This window comes from Arctopsyche grandis, chromosome 9 (genome assembly GCF_051622035.1).
Source record: "Arctopsyche grandis isolate Sample6627 chromosome 9, ASM5162203v2, whole genome shotgun sequence".
NCBI classification, from domain to species: Eukaryota; Metazoa; Arthropoda; class Insecta; order Trichoptera; family Hydropsychidae; genus Arctopsyche; species Arctopsyche grandis.
In genome coordinates, this window is record NC_135363.1 from 29,592,094 (window position 1) to 29,612,950 (window position 20,857).

A 20,857-nucleotide genomic window follows, 5' to 3' on the forward strand; every position below is an offset into this window, starting at 1 on the left:
GAAAATAATAGTTAATTCCATACCTATTCAATTCTCTTTATCGTTTGATTGAAACTTTCAAACCAACGAACCGAATAGCGATTCATTAAATTATCAAAACATTCAACGATAGAACAAAGCATCGTTATTTCTAGTCCATTCTGTATAATACATGCGTATACATATATATATATATATATGTATTTACACTGACATACATACATACATATACAGCTCACAGTAAATCTAACGAATCCCATACAAATAGAGAGATACCTAGACGTGCGTGTACATATAGTACGTTCGCAACATTACGCCTCGGTCGATACAAGTTGAAGTGTCACCCGACAAATACACACAACCCTCGTATAAATATATCATCGGATACATACATATACATATTTTATGTATATATATATCTATAGATACATAGGTATAGTGCGTTGTTTTTACGCGTCTAAGCCTATTTTATGTTTGAGGACAGTGCGAGCATATTGGCCGGGTTTGGCACGCTCTGGCTCCAAGCCAATGATAAAAAGTGTCTCGGGAGCGAAAACGTTTTATTTGCCCTAAAAGCTCCTATGTTCCTATGTCCCTATGTGTGTGTGTGTGTGTTGTAGGGAAGATATATGGTCGTACGGTTGACACGCGTTTGACAAATGTGTGCGTGTTCTTTGTCGTATCTTTCATAAATCGCCTATAAATACTGGGTATTCTCCGATTGTATTAAATCGCTTCGGAGAATGTTTGTGGCTCGTTAAAGTTATTATTACAGCGTATATAAATGTATCCGGATTGCAAATTGCTCATTTAGGAATTTAATTTTAATTTACACTCGACAATTTCTTTATATTCTACATATGTAGATTCAAGTATAATGGTGTTACTTTATTGTTCGCTTGTCCGGAGCATATTGGAGTTTGGGTCTGTAATTTGGGGTCCCACTGAAATTTAATTCTCTCTCTTGATAGAAAGAGTTCAAAAAAAATTTCTTATATGCCTTTATATGAAGAAATATAAATATTACCCCTATTTATTTCCCACTGCCTTTTTACAAGGTATGCTACGCTTTGACTCACTATCTTCAAGAAGAATTATTGCCATTTCCAAATATTTCTTTGGAGTATTAAAGAGAAGAATCGACAACCCTTCGATTTTATTTGAATTTAAATTTTGGGCGCCTGAATGCGGTAGAGCTTTGCATCATCATTTACTTTTCCAACCTATTCCTGTGAAAACGTCTGCTTTCAATAACTCGTCTCTTGTAAAGGCTATCCGGTTCCTTAATGTGATTGATGAGCATTTGTAACTGTTCAATTGAGATGTTGATGAGCTGGTTAGGTTCTTGAGATTCAACACGAGACTATTTGCATGAGATGAATGTTTGGAATATTTATTGTTTTTATTTTGTTATTTTCTTTCTTTTGTTTTGTAAAACTAGTGTGACGCTTTGGGGCAACCTGTCAGGTCACACTGGTCATTTTATAGTTATTAATATTTTTAATAATAAATTATATATATATATATATATATATATATATATATATATATATATATATATATATATATATATATATATATATATATATATATATGTTGCTATTATAATAAAATAATACATATCACATGGCGTTTTAAAAGCACAATAGTGATCAATCTTTGATTTGAAAACATTTAAACTAAAATTTATTGATTCAGTTTTTTTTTTCATATTTTATCAGAGAACATGGCGACGTTTCAAAATGGAGCTACATTTTAATACAATGTACAAAAGCTATATGCTTTAATTTTGATTCCAAATAGAGTATCAATTTCCTTCCAAAACCACTCGTTGAATTCTTAACACGGGAAATACTAGCAGAGAATTGAATCTACATATAATTTTTACTGCTAATATTAGCGAATAATTATTAAGTGCTGCCATGTTTATATTCAGCTCATTTGGTTAATTGCAATTAGAGCAACCACATATTCAAATGTCGAATATTAAACAGTTAGTTTTAAATAATGCATATGAAGTTTAATGAAGGTCAATATATGTATTATAAAATTTTAGCAGACTCTTAAGAGGGCTGGACCCCAACCCCAAGTCCATACAAACGTATTAGATTTCCCTTCCTCAATTATGGCACCAGATAAATTATTTTTTAATATTCTATGGATATCCACTATAGGATAGGCATGGTTGTATTTTTTTTATTTTTTTGATTAATTGATTTTTTGATGGCAGTTTGGTCACCTATAGAAATTGGCAAAATGGCACGCAAGTTAAAAACCAATCGGAAGAATGTAGGAATATTGCCTAAGCCATAAGCGAAGTAAAACATATAAAGGTCTTATAAAAAATAAAAATATTTTATTAAAAAAAATATAAAAATATTTTATAAAAATATTAAAAAAATATTTTTTAAATAAATAAATTCATTTAAAAAATATTTAAATACATATTTTTGAGATCCCTTATTGCAAACATTACATAATGCAATGTTCTGTTTAATCATTGTACTCTAAAGACGCGCTGTATTTCGATTTTAAATTTATAAACATACATACTGTTTGAAATATTATCAACGCTTTATTATAATATTATCTTACTTATCCATTTTGAATTTATCATTAATATAAATTTGATCACAATATAGTTAGCATTTATAAGAAACTAAATTAAATTAAATTAGCATTTATAACTATGATTAGTATTTACAAAACCTATAGCAATTTTCTTTTCGCTCATTATATTACATATGGGGTTTTTGTTTGAGATTTTTATATGTACATATATATGTATGTATGTATGTATGTAAGATAAGAATATATCATACATATTTATATGCAAATTTCATACATCACGTAAACAAATAGCGTATTTTTGTCTGAAATGCTCATAAATTTTGTCGGATAAATATGTTTAATATATGATATATTTAAAATAATAAAAAATATATGTATTACAATAGCTACGTATGTATATTTTGGGATGTATTAAATTAATTAAAACTGGAAATTTCCAGACAATGTGTTTAAGTGTACGTCGGAAAATACGCTTGAAAATTAGCGCGAGAATGCGGCGTTCGCGAAAAGCGTGGAAAAGGAAAACTCGCGATAAGAAAAGCCCGCGTTGTTCCCCAGCGCATAATCTTCGATTAAAGTCTTCCGAATCGCACTTCTGGTCCCTGTTTCTATATAAAAAGCAACTTTTCACTTCGAAATGGAAACAAAAGGCCAAAGTTTACAATACAGTGTGTTTCGGTATTTATTGTGCGCAATATTACACTCACACAGTTTCGAAAGCACGTACTCTAAAGAATTGAATAAAAAATAATGTTCACCCTGAAAATTTCAATTCGACATTTGTTACACGACAACTGGCAAATATTTCACTTGCATGTGTATATTTTTCAATTATAGATCTGTCGATTTCCAGCCGCGCTAATAGGATCGATGCAATTTCCGTTTTCCGGGTAGATACAAGCAACGTACATACACACTCACGTTCGAATAATAATTGTCATGGCGTACACACGTGAGAGATCGGAATCGTAGCCAAATTTCAATTAACCGGGCTTGGCTGCGGCAACGTGCCGGATAATCGGATCAGTGTGAGTTTTGGCTCGTCGTTAATTTCGAAATTTCGATTCAGTAACGCCGCTCTAGTTGGTCGTGACGGTTAAATTCATCAGCGAAATAGCTTCATATGAATAGGGCATTGATATCCAAACATTTTGTATGTAATGCCAAAAAAAAAAAATTGTATATGCTTAGAATATATAGAATATGTATAACATACGTACATATATGTATATACGTAATTCATAAATGAAATCTTAAGTTTTGGATAAGATCTTAACTCCATTCATATTGATTTGCATATACGTGAATTTACATACATGTATATTTCACATCTCGAATTATCAAATATTCGTATGTACATACATACATATATCAGATATATGTAAAAGAGGAAGCTTTCAAATATGTATTTATATGAAGCTATGAATATATATGTAGATTAGTCGAAATATTAATAAAATTTAAACAGAATCCTATTCTGGGACATCAAATCGAAACAAATGTGCTGTAGTAAGTCGAACAATAAAAAAAGCACATGATAAATATTTAAATAAATAAATTTGATACCCAGAGACGTCATTTCAGCTTTTCCCAGGGGGGGGGGGCAAAATTTTTTGAACAGTAAGGAATTACTTTCTAGAGGGAGGGGGTATTTTATTTAAAAAATGAGTCTATGTGAATTTTAACTATTTCTTTAATCATCTTTTCAGAAATAGAAAGGCAATCCTGTTTGACAATTTGTTTCGTAGGATAAACGAGTTTTACAAATATCTTTCAAAGACAACCAACAAAACAAAATACATTTAAGAGTTAACATTTTTTTTCTGGAAAAAATGGACGCGTTTATACCTGTCAGTTTTTTAAAGAATTTCAATATTCTATTTTGGTTGGTTTAGTATATTAATTCAAATTCATAATAATACATTAAATAACGTGGATAGTCCCGTTCAAATCTAGAGGGGGTAGCTGCCCTGCCCCCCCCCACCCCCAAATGACGCCTTTGTTAATACCCCGGGATTTTGACAACCAATTCGTAATGTTGCCAATTTTATGAGATCGTCAAAAAAAAAAGCTTAGTTCGAAAACGGTTCAAGCCCTTTTTCTTGAATTTGTCAATGTATAAAGCTATTCATTGTTACTTTGACAGTTCGACAAATGAATGTCACATTTAGTTATAGAATCTAAATCTAGAGACGAACTAAGCGAATAAATTCTCAAACCATATGAACATATAATATGTTGCTGTTATATTTGAATGTAACGGATGTCCAATTTTCAGTTTCAAAAAAAAAAAAAAAATAATATGTCAGAATTAGTTCACAAATTGTTATCAGTTTTTTTAATTCAGTATGTCCAAAATCATGGAAAAGCAGAATAAACATATGACAGGCCACCAGTATTTTAAAATATTGTTAAACGCAAAACATTATATTTAATTTATTGCAAAATATTTCTTAAAATGAAGAAAACTGAAATGTTGATACTTTCAAAACAGACCAACAAGGCACAACTCTTTTTAAATACATTCAACTAACAGATACAATCTTACTTCATCCGGATACATACACACACTATCCCACAAATAACTCACAACCATCCACACTAGATCTTGTCCTCGTGAAGAACTGCCCAAAAATATCGACACCAAATGCCCTTCAAACCCTGTCGTCTGATCATCTCCCGATAATCTTCTCAATCGACGGGAAACCCGAGGAAATCATCAAGCATAGTTGGGATTACGGGAGAGCTAACTGGCGAGAGTTCAAGTCGTACATAAATGACCAAACCATTCTAACTTCTACCACACTCACAAACAAAACCGAAATCGACAGCTCCATAATACACCTAACGGAATCAATAACTCGATCCAAACACCTTCACATACCTAAGACACAATACATTGAACACAAATTAGAGATAACTGACTTTGTTGCAAATCTAATTAAAAGTAAAAATAAACTCCGTAAAATTTGGCAAACATCAAAAAATCCAGCATTGAAAACATTAATTAATAAGCTCACATATCAAATTAAAATTAGAATCAAAGAAATCAAAAATGAAGCTTGGTCTAAAAAATTAGAAAAATTGAGCTCAGTTGATGGCTCTCTATGGAAATTAGCTAAAGCGATTCGCAGGACAAAAAACTCGATTCCTCCATTAGATGATGCAGGAATCTCAGTGACGCGTGATTGCGACAAAGCAGAACTATTATCAAAATCCTTCCAAAAACATCACACACTCACACAACATTACAATCACATACCAACGCATAATAAAGTCAACCGGTCCATTAAAATCATCACAAAAACTCCCACTAACAGTACTAAAAATATAAAATTGGTGCATCCGTGTGAAATCCAAAATATAATACGTAATTTAAAAAATAAAAAGGCACCTGGGCGAGATTCAATAGATAACATCACAATCAAACAACTTCCATTTAAAGCTTTAGTCTCACTATCTAAAATATTCAACGCATGTTTACTCACCGGGTATTTCCCAGAATACTGGAAAACAGCCAACGTAATTCCCATACTTTAGCCCGATAAAAGCTCAAAAAACCCGGCCAATTATCGACCCATTAGCTTACTTTGCACGCTTTCAAAAATTCTGGAAAAAATAATCTACACACGTTTACTTAAAGTCGTAAATAAGAAATTAATAAATGAACAATTTGGATTTCGCACTGGACATTCCACGACCCAACAACTAACAAGACTAACTGAACACGTGACGAAGAACTTTAATATGAAGAGAAGTACCGGAATGGTATGTCTCGACATAGAAAAGGCCTTCGACACGGTTTGGCACGATGGACTCATTCATAAGCTCCTTATTAACAAAATACCAAACTACCTAATTCTCATCATCAAATCGTACTTAACTCGTAGAAAGCTAGTGGTTAGCGTAAATAATGAATTATCGTCTCCAAAAATAATCGCAGCTGGCGTTCCGCAGGGGAGCTTGCTTGGCCCACTCTTGTTCTCCATATATATAAATGACATACCTATTCCAAAAAACTGTCACATAGCCCTATATGCAGATGATACAGCTTGCTTCACAAGTAGCAAAAAACCAGACACTATTCTTAAAAATCTTGAATTTGCAATTAAAACAATGACTGAACACTTCACTAAGTGGAAAATTCAAATTAATCAAACCAAAACAGACGCCATATTCTTTAGTGTTAGAAAACATAAGCCAAGCTCAGATCTGAAGATCCCCTCTGGAGAAAGTCTGAAATGGCAGTCAGTAATAAAATATTTAGGAGTAACGTTTGATAAAAGAATGAGATGGGCACCTCACATTGAGGCAGCGAAATGCAAGGCGATGCGGGGTATATCCTCAATATATCCAATATTTAATCGCCATAGTTCTTTATCAACGCTAAATAAAATAAAATTATATCGCGCGCTCATATTACCATTATTAACCTATGCTTCACCTGTATGGAATAACGCCTCGAATACTAACCTTTCCAAGCTCCAAGTAATACAAAATAAATCCCTTAAAATAATTTATAATACACCCATATATACTAACCTGAAAAAACTGCATGCTATATATAATATTCCGTTTGCTACAGACATTACTAACAAACTAACCAGTAGATTCTATGAAAGAATCACTAATAACCATACTAACACACTTGTGAAGAGTCTCGGTGATTACAATAAAATGTCTATACCCTTCAGGTATAAACACAGATTACCTAAACACAATCTGCTTTAGGTCATCGACTTTAGATAGTCTTTAATTAATATTATGTATTAGATGTATTATGAACATTTATAAGGATTGTAAATAGGTTTTTGAGCTCTTTTTCCTATTATGCTTTAGATTAACATTAGAATAATATAATACTGTGATATAATAATATATAATAATAATATAATACTAACCAAATTAAATTAAAATTGTAAAATAGAAAATGATCAGTAGATCAGTAGCTATTAAAATAGATATAAGATGTATTGTGAACATAATTTCGTAATAATAAAAAGCATTTAAAAATCAAAAAAATCAAAATACTTTCAAATATAACGGCTAATATAATAGTTGTAGTAAATCTTTCACACAAAACATGTGATTAAGAATGAAGCAAATATTGAGAATTCCTTATTTTTATATTAATTTATTTTATTTTTACATACCTCCTTTACGTTTCACTTACGATTACAATTTAGGAAAAAGTTTGCCTCTTATCCGATCGTTTTCATACTTTGCCATATTGCTCATTTTGGTCATCAATATAAGTAAATGGATCCTCCCTCATTACGATAAAGATAAAATACCGTTTAAGAAGCGAAACAAGTCCGAACATTTTTAATCTCGGTGACAATTGGTAGTCATTAATTTTACACATATGTAGATGGCGCTAGTAAAAAAAAATATTGGTGTTTTTATTCAAAATAATATTTTTTACATAGATGCATACCAGGAAGGCCTAACAGATAAACTCAAATGCGCCTTCCTAGCCAATTACAAACATTGCAGCATTTTTTATTAGATAAATCGCCGAATTTCAAGATGCTCAAGAACACGAATTAACTATTAATTAATTAATGAATTAATCCATAGAGACATCTATGGACGTGTACATAAATTTTTACATATTGTACATAAATCAAATTCAGATATTGGTGACATAGTGGGTAGGATGGTTTTTTACCAATTTGAGGTAGGAACCGTTTCAACAATGAAATCAAATAAATTGGCAAACTCCGATAGGAAACGATCGACTTGGAGTCTCAAATATCCAACTCTGACTAGCAGTATTAAAAATTAACACTTGATGGAACCCAGTAACCTCTCGGTTCTTTATATAAACGCAACCATTGAACTATACTGCAATGGAAATTTATGAAAAATATGCTATATATTTATAACTTACGGTTATATTAATATTATAAAATTTTAATTAAAGTTTGAATAATATAAAATACAAATATGATATGGAAAATGATATATTTAGAATTTTTATAGACAAAGTTAAGTTCGAGTTTACTGAGTACATTCTTGAGAAGATAAATAAACCCTCATTTTAAATTTGTCTAGACCGCATATTCCTGGAATTTATTAGCATCAGTAGAACCTTTTTTGTATGGACTGTGAAAAAACTTAATAGTACGACAAATATGTAAATTATGTCAGTCATTTTATAATCACAAAAACATTCTATAAATAACTCTGGTTACATTGCATTGTTTGCTTTGTGCGGTCTCCGAACTGAAACCAGTGTCTTGATTTTATGTACCTATTGTCAGAGGGGTATGATCGATTTTTCGTATATTTTTTAGAGGGTGAAACAAGCCGTGTGGTCACCCTAATGTTCGTTCAATGAAACTGGAACGTTTCACAAAAGCTCTCGTCACGGTCGACCAGCCGCCATTTCACGCACCACTGATCAAAAGCACACAAAAACTAAAGGAAAGTTTGCAGTATTGGGTTAATGGAATTAACTATTGTTCAAAAAAATAAACAAAAAAAAAGAAGAAACACATAAAGGTAATCAGTGGAATACAATCGCTCTGATAAATGCTTGGGAAAATATGTGATATGTAAAAGTACTGTACTGGACAATGAACTTCATTCAATTGATTAATACTACCCGTATTTGTATCAGAAAAACTTCACTGTAGAAAAGTATAGATATTTTTATATTCCTTTAATTAAAGTGTTATTCATATATTCATAAAAACCTAAACATAAAAAAGATTTTTTATGTTTAGATGTACAGACCCGGTCCTAGGGTATGTGGGCCCCTAGGCAGATTGGTTTCAGCGTCCTCCTTAAATTTTAAAACAATAAATTTCATGAAAGTTCTCGATATTTTATGCTGAAGAAAAATATATTAAGACAAAAACAAAAATTAAATAAAAAATTTTTATTCAAAAAAAGAACGTTTTACGTATAAAAATGAATAAAATACGGAAAACTTTGAATAAATTGTGTAATGAAGACATTAATTAATATTCAACAATGAATTGAAGAATTTTATAGAGTGAAATTTCTTCTTTTGAATATGGTTGGTTAAGATATTTAATTTCGTGAAACAAATCCATCCCTGATACATATGTATATATAAATAAATATGTTTTAGCGCTATTTTATATAAAATACAATTCTAAATTACAATTTGTACCGGCGACAGTTTACTGTTTTACAAATTTTATTCGTGAGTCGTTGATATTTGTCAATCAACTTCCTGCTTTCCTCAAAAATTATAATATTTTACTATCAGTTAAGTTACTTTGAGTAGAAAACTTTAGTTGAATTTAGAATTAAGTTAACCAGCAGAATAGACTCCTTGTTATTATACAATTCTTTTTGAACAAAGTGGTCACTGGTTCAAATCCCACTGGCCAGACCTTGGATTTGTGACTCCAGTATCAGTTTGCTAATTTATCTGATTTTCATTCAAACGGTTCCAACAAATTGGCATTTCCTTTCCCATTTTCTCGCAAATATCGAGTTTTAAGCAATCTCTAATTTCATTGAATTGTAAAAAGTACTGCAAAATTTTCAAATTTAACCATATACATATATCTGGATGCGGTGCATCCGCTCTAAAATTGCCAGACAAATTGAACGACAGATTAACGGACGGCTGCTTTAAATACAATTCTCGTCTTCTCGAATGACAGATTGCACATCAGATGACGGGTAATCTTTCGATGTGCACAGATGCAATTATTAAAATGGTAGTTATTAAAAATGAGTTGGATTCGGAACTTAGCAATCTATCATTCGAGAAAACGAGAATCACATTTAAAGCTGCCGTTCTGTTAATCTGTCGTTTGTTTGTCTGGCGATTTTAGAGCGGATGCACCAAACCCTATATATCTTTTTGGCTGTTTATTGAAATGTATGTATTTACTGAATTTCGCTGAATTGTTAAAAAATATGCAGCAAGTTTACAAATTTCACCATAGATGTCTCTGTGGGTGTTGATTTATGTGTTATATGTGTATTTTACAAATATATTTTTCAAATTTAATAATAAATAAAATAAAAATGGGGGCGCCTCGCAGCGCCCCTTGTTTATGGCGCCCTAAACATGTGCCTAGTCTGCTGCACCTTTGAGCCAGCCGTGGTCATGTCTCATCTGGAATCCATTTGATGTTGTGAAACTTTTGAAGCTTTCATTTAATCAACTCACTTATTTTTTTTTCTTATAATTTTTTTATGAATGACTTTAAATCTATTAAGCCAACAATCTGTCAAATAAACTTTTCACATAAAAAACCTCATGCAATATTTTTTACAGAACTATCTGACACCTTAAAATAACATCTGAAGCTAAGAACAGATTATGTACATCACATATGTTTATTTCGTCTAATATTATATCATATACACATGTATATAAGATTATATTTTACGTATTGTAAATATCTTGCGAGTACTTTGCGTGTTGCTTTAACTTCGCTGACACTTCAAAGTATACACGCTTTGTAACAACTTCACTTCACATGCGAAGTAATCATACCCGATAAGAAGTTTCTCAAATGATTATACAAGCATATAAACTTACGAATTCGTATTGTTTCACCGTAATATATGTACAAATACATATATGTATATATATCTACATACATATATTGCAGTTGCGTTGCTTGGATATGTGTCCGAAAAGATAAATGAAAAATTTGAGCCTTTGCAGATTTTTCTTAAATCTACGATCTACATAATTTACAATACCTTTAGATAATACACCAATTTTGGGGCTCTATATTAAAAACTGTAAAAATATATATATGTACATACATACTTAGTAGCCAGCAGTTTGGCTTAGTGGTAGCGTATATATTTAGCACCACTGAGGTCAAAGGTTCGAGTCCTCGCCACTGCTGGTTAGATTTGGGGGTTTTGCAACTCCAAATCGATCGTTTCTCTATCAGAGTTTACCAATTTAATCTGATCATTGCTGAAACGGTTCCTGAAAATTGGTATTAGATCTAATCCTGTTGTCACAAAATCTGCCTGTGTATAATTTGTAATAATTATACACAGTAATTTGAAATCTATAGATATCTCTATAATTTCGTATTTATTATATGTATAAAAATTGTATACAAAAAAAATCTAAAAATAATTCATAGATGTCTCTATGATTATTATTTCTGATTAATTGTTATATGCTATATATTCTGATTGTATATGTATGTATTAATGTATTTCTGATTTCTGATTTTTTATGTATTCTGTATTTCGTTAACGTACACCCGTCGCATTGGAGCAAATCTGTAATGGCGAGTGTATATTGATTTGTAACAATAAAATAAAAATACATAATTGATATTCATATGTATGTGGATTGATATTTCATTTATAGAAAAATTGGGTTTGTTTCTAATTATATCTGTTTAATGTAATTTTTTTTTAATACTACATAAATTAAGTATATTAAGACTGTGATTTTTACCGTGACGTTTTTATTAATTGTAAACCAGTAAATATTTTTTAGCAAAATAATGACACATATTGAAAATGACGATGAAAATGGAAGCGCTATTCATCGATTGTTTTCCAAAACTGAGCCACCTATTGTTTCGCACAATAATAAGAAATGAGAGAGTTATGATCTTAATACGTGCAAAAGAAAAACAATGGACGGCTTTGTTTATTTTCGAATTGTTGTTATGTATTTTGAAATATTTCCATCACATTATTTTTGCGAACTTTTCAACGGTTTTAGCGGGCTTTTCCACAATATAATGATCGAAATAATAACTCTGTGATTTACGAGGTCGTAATTTTTATTTTTCCTCGCAAGGCTCTAATCTCCGGAAAATAATAATTAAGTTTACGATGAAAATATTCATAAAGTCGTATAACAATGACTTTATTACTAAATATTATACGGCGCAGAACTTTCGCGGTTTTTCATGCGTTCAACTCAAATAACTTCCATTTAATTGCTCGTATTATGTTAGCGTAATTGTATGAAGTACGCGAACACGTTTCCGCCATTATGCGAATTTGTTATAACACGTTCAACATCGCGAAATTATCGTCAGTGGTAATTATTATAAATTTGAACTTGACGACTGGGAATACACTTCCAATGACTTGCATTTGGATAAATTTAACAGACGCCCATTTGAGTTCAGTTTGAGAAAAAGCATGTCAGAATTTGATATGATAAGATGATAAATGAATTTATTCACAATCAATGTAAACAAATATTGTTTTTACAATTAGTAAGCATTTCTACATATGAGCTTATGTACATATGTATATAAGTTCAACGTCAGTCTGATATTATAAGTGGTCTCAAAGTCAAAAGTAGACGACCCGATTTTAATTGAGTACTACTTCATAAGATTGATAAATTTACATGGATTCGGTATTGACAACTTGATATCAAAATAAAGTTGCTATTCAAAAGATAGATGAATGTAAAAAAGACATGAGCTTTCAGTTTAGCAATGATTAAATATAAAAAAATCATTATAAAATTACATAAGCCAGCAGCGGGGCTCGGTGGTTGCGTTAATATTAAGCACCGAGAGGTCGCCGGGTTTAATCCCGTGAGCTAACCTCGATTGAAAGAGTATTATCTTAAATGCTGATTGTCAGATTTGTGACTCCAACTCGATGGATTCCTATTATAGTTAGACAATTTCACTGTTGAAACAGTTCCCGATTAAAAATTGACTAAAATCTTCCTACCCACTATGTCACCACTATTTGAGTATGATAAATGTACAACAAAATTTATGTGCAATTCATAGATGTCTCGTTCATTTGCGAGTTTTTCAGTGTTTCGTAGTGTTATAAAAATGCTGCATTGATTGTAATTGGCCAGGAAGGCTCATTGAGGTTTATCTGTAAGGCCTTCCTGGTATAAAATGTAATAAAAGAAAATAAATAGTGAAACAAAGTTAAAGTGAAACAGTTCTACGTATCTTATTTAAATTCTCCATTCCAAAATTAAATTCTACCAAAAATATAAATGTAACACTTTTCATAATAATAGAGAAATCTGGGTTAGTTAAAAAAAAATAAAAAAAATAATTTAATATTTTATTGGAACGTGACAGTACGACGCAAGTAGAATAAAATAAATCATATTAACAATTAGATACAACATAACTTCTTATTGAATACTTATCTCGCAGATAACGCTCAGTGAAGAGATGTAGTTCTAGCTGTGAAATGTCAGATCTGACACATTTGGCCGTAAATCGATATATACCGGCTCGATTCGGTGCAAACGATTGAAAAGCGCCAGACAGACTGAACCACAGATTAACGACACGTGTGCCTTTTGCGTGCACACTGCTCGCACTTACACTAAGCGAAATCTACCCGAAGTCCCGACATACCTACCCTGTATACGTTCTGTGCTTCTGATACTTTAGTTCCCAACTATTCCTTATTAAATTATTAAAAACTCGCTAGAAAGATCGAACTCAATTTTAATAATTACCATTTTAATAATTGCATCTGTGCCATAGATCTAGAATATACTAGATCCGCCCTTGCGTGTTATACTTGTCTCCCTTTTGGCGCATGCAAAATACATGGCGCATGCACAATTTCTCTTAGTAGGTAGGTAGGTACCGCTGCGTCGTAGGGAAAAAAACCCAACTTCCCCGGTAGTTAAACTCCCCGTACCCCTCAGTTAGTGAAGACAAGATCTCCGACCAAAATAACACGTCTGGGCCCATCTAATGTATTATACATCAATGATCTGTGCACATCGAAAGGTAACTCGTCATCTGATGTGCAATTTTTCATTCGTGAAGTCGAGAATTGCGTTTAAAGCAGCCATCCAGTTAATCTGTGGTTCAATCTGTCTGGCGCTTTTCGATCGTTTGCACCAAACCCATAGAGGCTATATGCCATTACACGAAACCATACGCCAAATTTGAAATTTATATATACATATTAGAGTTAAAACTATAAATATTTATATATTAGAGATAACGAGAACCTATAAAGCAAATTTTATAAAATATAGAGTGAACAAAGAAAAAGTTACAGGCGTTTTAACAATTGAAATCTGACATGGCAAAAAGTGAGAATAGTCAAAACAAACGGTGGATAAACGTCAACGACTATCTCGCCGGGCAGATTTCAAACGCGTCTTACACGATATTTTTGCAGCATCGTAATGGCGGAGGATCCATCATATATATAAAGACGGTAATCTGTGTGTGTGTGTGTGTGTCCTAACTCTCGCCGAACATAATGAACGAATCGATAAAAATCGATTAATTCATTTTTCGACGAGACGACTTTGTCGCGACTCGAACCGATCACCCCAAATAGCCTGAATATGGGTCTAAATTGAGCTAATGGTCTCGGACATCATGCCAAATCCAATTTTTCATTTCGCCTTTTTTTTTAAACATTAATTGAAATATTCCTTCTCGCCATATAAAAATACGTAATTTTAATAGTTTCATTTAGCGAGGTTTTGAACCATTTTTTTATGTATTTATTTTCAATTAAATTATAATTATAATTTAATTTATTTATATTTTGACGATATTCGAGAATAAAATTGATTTCATTCACCGCAGGCGTCGGGAATCGAACCTCGGACCCTCCGATCCAAACGCAATGTCCGCAATGTCATGAGCTCACGTCGCACGCCATATCCTCGCCCAGAATACGTGTTGTAAATACACATCATATGTATATGCACGTAATTTGTTATGTGTAATAATAATATTCAACGTTACGAGGTCAATGACCGTTTGTGTATAATCGAAAAATATTACATTTTGTTAACGTTAACTTTAAGAATTGAAAATTATTACAAATAAAGAATTGAAAACTATCTATGAGAGTCTACGAAAATAACGGTTCCGGTTCCGGATTTTTTTTTTAGTTTTATACGGGTATATAATAATTTTATACCCATGCGATGATATTTCAACGGGCTATTCACTAGTTTACTTATATTTATGACCAAAATGAGCAATATGGCAAAGTATGAAAACATTCGGATAAGAGGCAAGCTTTTTCCTGAATTGTAATCGTAAGTGAAACGTAAAGGAGGTTTGTAAAAAACTTATAACCTAAATTTTTATGACATTCATCATCGTATTATATTTTATGCCTTTTCAAACTCATAGTGTGACTACTGCTTTAAGAAATATGACTAATTTGCGTAAATTATTTTTTATTATACCTCAACATCCACTATATATTTATCTGCTAATCGACTAAACGACAACCGTGTATGTATGTATGTATTTATATGCACTTAAATTAGCAACAGTCAGGCGATTCAACTTTGATTTCGACAAAAATACACAGTCTTCATAAATAAAAATATAAAAATCCGTGACCTTCCGTTTTCTTGATGACCCACCTCGGGACCATTAGCGAGATAAACTCGACAATTTGGAGCGTAATGGAGTCGCCGCCCGGAAAACTCCTGCCGTAATGATGATTTTTGCGAAACATCGCTTTATAACGAACACACACACACACATACACATGGGATTGGGAAAGGGAAGGGGTATGAAAACTCAGCGGAAATTAGGGAGCTCTTATAGCGTCGAGAGTTTGGCGGGATTTTCATTTCGCCCGGGGCTGATAGCCCGAAATGAGCCGCATCATTATTCTTGCGAAATTTCCCGGGCACAAACACACACACACACACGCAGGATCGTAATCCTTATCGAAGCGTCTGAGGATTTGGAGAGGACGAGACGTTGCGGCATCACGTCGAACGTAAAAAAATACGTAAGCGAAAAGGACGCGATACTGTCTCTCGAATGTGGGCTTTGAAAGCTGCGAACTTTACCTAATGGTGATTTTATTTTAAACGAGATTAATTATCATATTATAAGTGTATGGAGATTATTTTTTTCAAAATTTTACGGTGCAATTTTTCTAATATTTTCCACGCCTGTTTTGCGATGCATAATATTGGTGTAATTAGTCGCAATCGATAAAAATCCGAATGTGACCAAGCCACAAAAAGGATACAAAATAAAATTCGATAATTAAACGTTCTAGGTTCTAGTTCACATACTAGGTTTTGATTTTTGTGATTTTTATTATTACTAAATTGTGTTCACAATACATCTTATATCTATTTTAATAGCTGCTGATCCACTGATCATTTTATATTTTATAATTTTAATTTAATTTTGTGAGTAATCATAGTATTATATTATTTTAATGTTAATGTACAGCATAATAGGAAAAAGAGCTCAAAAATCTATTTTCATTTCTTATAAATGCTCATGACACATATAATACATAATATTAATTAAAGACTCTCTAAAGTCGAGGATCTAAAGCAGATTGTGTTTAGGGTATAGAAATTTTGTTGTAATCACTGAGACTCGTCACAAGTATGTTAGTATGGTTATTAGTGATTCTGTATTAAATTAGTTCAAATGTTCACTGGTTTATTTTATTTGACAGCCGCTGAGTTACCTAATAAGTAGTCGTTGTGAGTTTCGGTCGTTTGTTATTCGGATTAAACTTTTTTTTATATAAGAATCGTTTAAAAGTGCGTGTGTTCTTAAATTTAAAGCTACGGAGTTAATTCCTTTTTAGTGTGTTTTGAATAACTTGTTTTTTAACTAAGCACTGTTCTTAAACTAAGCACTAAAGTTCATTTGTTTCTTTGTATGAAAATAATTTTGCAAATTGAGGGCAAATGTAGGGAAACTTACACAAGACAAAAGTTTTACTTGCGGTTGTCGGATTTTGTTCAATTTTTTTTTATTATTTAAAATAACTATAAATATTATACACATTAAATATAAAGAAAATCAAAACAATTAATAAGGTCAAAATAAAATAATGAAATATTAATTTAAGAAAAATGACTATTTCCGGTTTATTAATTCAACGAAGTTGCTAATTAATGTATAAAATAGCAACTTAGGCGTTTTTATTTCTGCAAGGTGCTTAATAACGACTTTAATATTTTTCGATTTAAGATAATCAAACTTAAAGAAGTTAATATTATACCAATTCTGTGGATGTTAAAAAATAGTAGGCAATGACGTCAATTTAAACTACAGTACATGGAATGAAAGATATATATTTCTTTAATTAATTCAAGTGATGGCAGATCCGGATTTCAATAACATGCAAATGCAACCAACAACTGTGAGAAAACTACAATTTGTAGAAAAAAAATTTAATATTTCTATCAACTTTGTCTGGAATCGAAAGACGGTCTTCAATACAGTATAGGTATGTACATATATATGTAAGTATCCATAGTTCTGATAAGTACATATATAAATTACATCGACTGTTGTCAGCCCTATGAAAAAAGTAGGATATTCCATTGAAAATAATAATTATGAAATGTGTAAATATTATTTTTTATGCAAAAAATTATATTAATTTTGTATTCCTTAATTTTCTTTTGACTGACAACACTTAACATTAAATGGCATAATTTAATATCATTTTATTTAAAATATATTTACCTTATTTCTCGTAGTGTTGATTTCATCTTCTTCCCAATCTTGAATTTCGTATTAATGTGTATACATTTTTGAATTCTTCTCCGCTTTTTGAATTATTTTGAATATTTTAATTTATATACGCGTTATTGAATTCAGCTGTTTAGCAACGTCTAAACAAATAACATATTATATTTAAGTGTAATTAAAATCATACTAATTAAGTTTTTGCTTACGTGTAATCATTACTGATGATTTGCAATAATATAAATTATGAAACAGAGTGTTTTTTGTGGGTATTTTATCGATAATTTCAACATCAATCTTCCCGTCATGATTTGACTAACAATTTTCATGGGTGAAAAATTTCTTATGTATTGCGATATATTATTTAAAAAACGTTTCTGAATTTAAAAAGTGGGATTCAATTTGCTTACCACAAACTAAAATACACATTGAAGAATGGAAAATTGATGAATTTTCCAGATTTCTAGATAAGCTGACGATCTCTTTGATTCATTTTCCAGAAGCTTTTTAGAACAAATAAGCGGAGACTTTGGTATAAAAGGTATGAAAACTATTTATTACACTCTTTTTATGTTTGATTCCTAATGAAAATATTTATAAATGCTTTGATCAAAAAAAAAATATCAATTTGAAATCACTGAAAAAATTGTCTATATTAATTTTTGTAGTACATAATATATTTTTTACATTGTAATGAAACACGTTGATAATTTTGCTATTGAATATTTTATTTAGATCCACTCATGCTTAAATAAATACATCTTTCTTAATTGTATTTACAATTCATGTATACATATAACATAACAAACAATATATATATATTATAATATTTACAGATCCATGAGGAATAATGTACGCACATTAATTATGTTTATAAATTGATTATGCCGTATTTGAATTCATATATATGTATATTTATATATATTTAGAGATAATATAATATATGTATTATATTAGTCAGTAAAAGCTTTCAGCTTAAATAATACTGTACAATATAATAAATCCGTATATTATAGTAATTCAATACAGTTTATGGCTTATAACTTTTTTTTTAACTAACTTTATTAATGTTTAAAATTGAATATTAGTGTTATGTATAATATGTACAAATAACGTAGATTTATTTTTATGTATATATGTATATTTATATGTATTAATTATATTTCGTAACTGAAATTCGATATTCTGCTTACGTAGATTAGCTTATCTTGCTGAAGTAGAAAAAAAGGAATCATTTACTAATACATGTAATATTTATATTATATCATATTCGCTCTCTGTAATAGACTTATGAGGGTCACCGCGTAAGTAGGGCGAAAGCTTCCGTTATAATTATGATGAAAAAACACCATAAGCTATTTTTGCTGTAGCTTCCTCTCGAACTTTTTCGACGGGAAATTGCCGCCATTTTGTCTCCTACACATGAACATAGAAAGAAAAATAGGCATATAATAAAATACGTGTTATAATATGTGGAGGTGGAGTCTTAAATAATTGGCATTAAAAAAGTATTTTTATCTAAATTTTTATTATGGAACCGTGATTATTTTTAATTAGATTTTTTAATGTAAAATTTATTCGAATAAGTGAATTTAAAGATTGACTGGTTGAGCAGTTTTGTTATATTATACTAGGGCTTCGCTAAAAACACTGTCCGACAGATGACGACTTTTTTTTTGGTTCAGAGACGAGATATGACTTTTCTTATAGATATATGCCCACTGAACACGAATCTGGTAATGTTGATTGGTTCGAACCCTGGAGAAAAATCCCAATTGGAAATACGTACTTTTGACTTTCGATTTGAACTGGACGACTACTTAGAGAGATTTGAAAGCTGAAAGGTACTACAAATGAAAGATAAAATACCCGACTATAGATTCCAATATTCATTTTGAACAGGAAATTGTCAGATTTTGAGACATTGACCGAACAACACGAAGATATAGAAAAATCGCGCAATTTAAAAAACACATATCACCGAATCTCGAGCCAATCAACATTTTTTATTACCAGATTCGTGTTTACTGGGCATAGATCTATAAGAAAAGTCATATCTTGTCTCTGAACCATTTTTCGTGTCGAACAGTGAAATCGGTGGTTTTCCGAAAATAAAAATTAATGCAAATATTTCCAAATTTTCCTCCTGGGAAACTAACGACAGTTCAGCAAAGCAAACTTGAAAAGAAAATGAATAATATGTTATACCTTCAGTGACGAAAACGTATATGCTGGCCGGTTCAGTGTTGCTAGCACTGCACGTGTAATTGCCAGAATCGGTGTCTCGAGCACCCCTGATGGTAAGTCTCGACTGGCTTTTGGGTCCTGGCTCGGTCTCCACTGTGATACCACCCCTGGCCGTGTCGTAGTTGATCATGCGCTCGTTGTGGTACCAGAACACATACTGTGGAGGCGTAGGACTCTGAAATCCAAAGGATGCGGTTGTCAAAGCTACCAATCATCTACAGACAGGCGTCTAGTAATCTGCCTGTTGTAGCAGATTCTCAGAAACCAGCGAACTTTCTGCCAACACATAATTTAAAACTTAAATCTTACCCATATGTTATAAATAAAAAGAGACGCGATGTAAATACGTATATTCTCGACAGGGCGGAGACCGCTAGGTCGGAAGGGAGGCTCGGTCAACCCACTCCTTGTAATTTGCCACTCTTTTCGATGCCAATAGTATTGCCATGCCCTGAATTAACTCAACTTTTACCTGATGAAATACTCCGACATATACTGCCAGATTCGCATATAATTTCGCACGGTTGGGCAGTGTACGGAAATATTCCGAGTTCCGCTAAAAGTTGTTCACCAGGATAATTTCGTGGATTCAAATGAAATAAACACGCAAAATGTGGAAAATATGTGGATGC

General features: G+C 31.6%; 3 protein-coding genes across 3 annotated transcripts in view; 1 reads left to right on the forward strand and 2 right to left on the reverse strand.

Annotated features, from left to right (window-relative positions):
- The window catches only part of LOC143916694 (uncharacterized), a 577,487-nt gene that overhangs the window by 214,220 nt on the left and 342,410 nt on the right, over positions 1–20,857 (forward strand). The window lies entirely within an intron of this gene.
- Positions 1–20,857, reverse strand: part of LOC143916695 (NHL repeat-containing protein 2) — a 501,476-nt gene that overhangs the window by 102,047 nt on the left and 378,572 nt on the right. The window lies entirely within an intron of this gene.
- Positions 19,276–20,857, reverse strand: part of LOC143916828 (transmembrane and immunoglobulin domain-containing protein 1-like) — a 33,456-nt gene continuing 31,874 nt past the window's right edge. Inside the window, exons 8-9 of the mRNA XM_077438076.1 lie at positions 20,187–20,400; positions 19,276–19,394 (exon numbers count right to left, since the gene is read on the reverse strand). Coding sequence (XP_077294202.1) covers positions 19,276–19,394; positions 20,187–20,400 — 333 coding nt within the window. The remainder of the gene's footprint in view (positions 19,395–20,186; positions 20,401–20,857) is intronic.